Source organism: Carlito syrichta, unplaced genomic scaffold (assembly GCF_000164805.1).
Source record: "Carlito syrichta isolate Samal-C Ts95f unplaced genomic scaffold, Tarsius_syrichta-2.0.1 Scaffold307358, whole genome shotgun sequence".
NCBI classification, from domain to species: Eukaryota; Metazoa; Chordata; class Mammalia; order Primates; family Tarsiidae; genus Carlito; species Carlito syrichta.
This window is the reverse complement of record NW_007251454.1, coordinates 20,328-22,648: the sequence shown is the minus strand read 5'-3', so window position 1 is coordinate 22,648 and position 2,321 is coordinate 20,328. Positions and strand designations below refer to the sequence as shown.

The 2,321-nt window shown below is 45.4% G+C and overlaps 1 protein-coding gene across 1 annotated transcript; it reads right to left on the bottom strand.

Annotated features, from left to right (window-relative positions):
* Positions 1-908: 908 nt before the first annotated feature.
* Positions 909-1,966, bottom strand: LOC103266846 (ferredoxin-fold anticodon-binding domain-containing protein 1-like). Its single transcript, XM_008064475.1, is given in 2 exon segments — positions 909-1,768; positions 1,771-1,966. Coding segments are annotated over 2 exon segments (1,056 nt in total).
* Between the last annotated feature and the right edge of the window lie 355 nt (positions 1,967-2,321).

Sequence of the window (2,321 nt, the reverse complement as noted above, 5' to 3'; positions counted from 1 at the left end):
CTCGGAGAGCACGAAGCTAGCTGAGAAGTGAGGAGCGGGAGACCTTTCTCCTATGGGCCATCGCGCCTCTGTGACTGTCCTGGGTTAACGGGGGTTCGCAGCTGTCAAAGGCTGGATGGGACGAGGTGAGCTGTGAAAACTCCTTGTGTGGGCTTACTGGCTACACAGCCAGCCCACAGCCTTTACTGGAAGCTGGGTCGTGTGGCAGCTGGCAGTAATCTGACTTGATTATCAGACAAAGCTCTGGATATAGGGACAATGGCCTCCCTTCCACCTAGACAAGCATAGGCGTGCATGCACACACGCAGGTACACACATGCACACCCTGATACACACAGGCACTTGTTTCAAAGAACTTTCATCGGGCACGTATTTTGTACAGGGTGCTGGACATAGGGATGGCTAATGTCTGCTCCCTGGACTTAAAAACTTCATGCCCTTGAGGAATCTCAACACCCACACGGTGAACTATTCTGTGACATTCATTTATGTGGCTACAGGGGTGTGTCTTCATAAGTGCTGGAGAATTATACCCCCAACCCCTTTAGCCCTTCAACAGTTTTTTTTTTTTTGAAGATGAAAGGCATATTTATATGCAATGAGGCACCTAAGTTCTGTCGCCTCTTCAGCAGCAGAGCATTTAAAGTACAGGCTGCTGTTTTATTTTGCTGTCTTAGTCATTACTCAGAACCCAAATGCTGCACAACTCCAAACACCACCAATCACTATATTCTCAAAGTTATGACATAATCAAGGTGTCTTTAGGGTCAATCAGCAGTGGCTCTGGTCACAAAGTAAAAGATTTTCCAAAACAACACCGTGCAGAAAGAACTACTGGTTGCAAGTTGGTCAGTGTCATCCACACCCACATCAATGAAGGATCACGTTGTAGAAAAGAATGTACTAGGCTACCGAGGTGTAACATGTTGTCGTTGTTGAATCTCCTTCCTAAACTGGGACTGCATTGTTGCTACCTGCTGCTGGGTGAGGGCCTTGTCACAGGCCTGATAGGTCAATCTATAGCAGAGACTGACCTGTTCAGTCTTTGGAGGCTGAAAACGGCTAAGGAATTGTATGGATACAACAATGTCCTGGGATATTGCTCGGACTACAGTATGAAACTCCGGTTCATCCAATCCTTTCTTCTCATCTAACCAAAAACTGATATCATGCCCATAGCATGGAGGATACAGAGAATAGCTCTTAAAGAGTTCTATTTTCCCAGGGACAAAATTTTTCGGGAAACGGTTATCAAAGGCCCACAACATTCTCCAGTCAGAGATACCCCAGATAAGCATGGCTAATAAGTCCAAGTTCACAGACACAAACACAAAACACTGGTCTCTATGTATAATATTTATGCCAGATGTGGTGACAGATCCAATAATTAGATCCTTGGCACAATGTGAGCCAAAATGATGAGCATTCTCACAAATCATATAATCTTTTCCATTTGGTTGAAGAACAAATTCCACTGGTCTGCTCAACTTAGAGCCCTCCGGCAATGTTTGGGTCAGAAGGCTATCTAGAATGCTCTTCAGCTGATCCAGCAGTGACTGAAGACAGCTATCCTTCAAATTTTGATTAAATCCAAGGATAAGTAAAGTTTCATGAAATGCTGGCATTGTAAAAGGCAAAATGTGGCACTTCTGAAAGACAGGTCCACTGAGGGTGTGCAGAGAATCTGAGAGGAAGTCTGGTGGCTGGATGATAGCCTGAACATGAACTAGGAGAGAAGGTCTAAGGTAGACCTTGGTCTGGCCACAGATTCTTTCTTATCATCTTTTCCAGGACATTTGGGAAGACTAAGCTCTGAAAATGACACTAGAAAGCTCTCCATATCTTGTTTTGTTCCACAAGTCAAGGACTCAGAACTCGAGTTATCTTCACGGAGACTAATCCAAAAGGCAACTGATAGAATGTCACAGTTCCAGAAAGGGAGAACACTGGTGCCTTCCTGTGGCATCAACACTTTTTGTTAGTGACGGTAGGAGTTGGAGGAAAAAGTACTGCAGCCTCTTCAACTCCAGCTGGGCAAACTCTGAGATGTGAATTCTGCACTGTCTCCCAGAGGCCCTCAGCGGAATGGAGCTCAGTTGTCTACCCTGGTGACCTGTCTGATGACTCTTCCTTCCTTGGCTGTCTTGCCTTCCCTGTCTTGCTTGCCCACTCCCTGCCAGACATTCCGAGGATCACGTCTTAGTGAGTTCCTGCTGCTATAACAAAAATACCTTACACTGGGTAATTAACAAACGAAAGATAGCTACTTCTTACTGTTATAGAGACTGGGAAGTCCAAGATCAAGGTGCTGGCAGACTTGG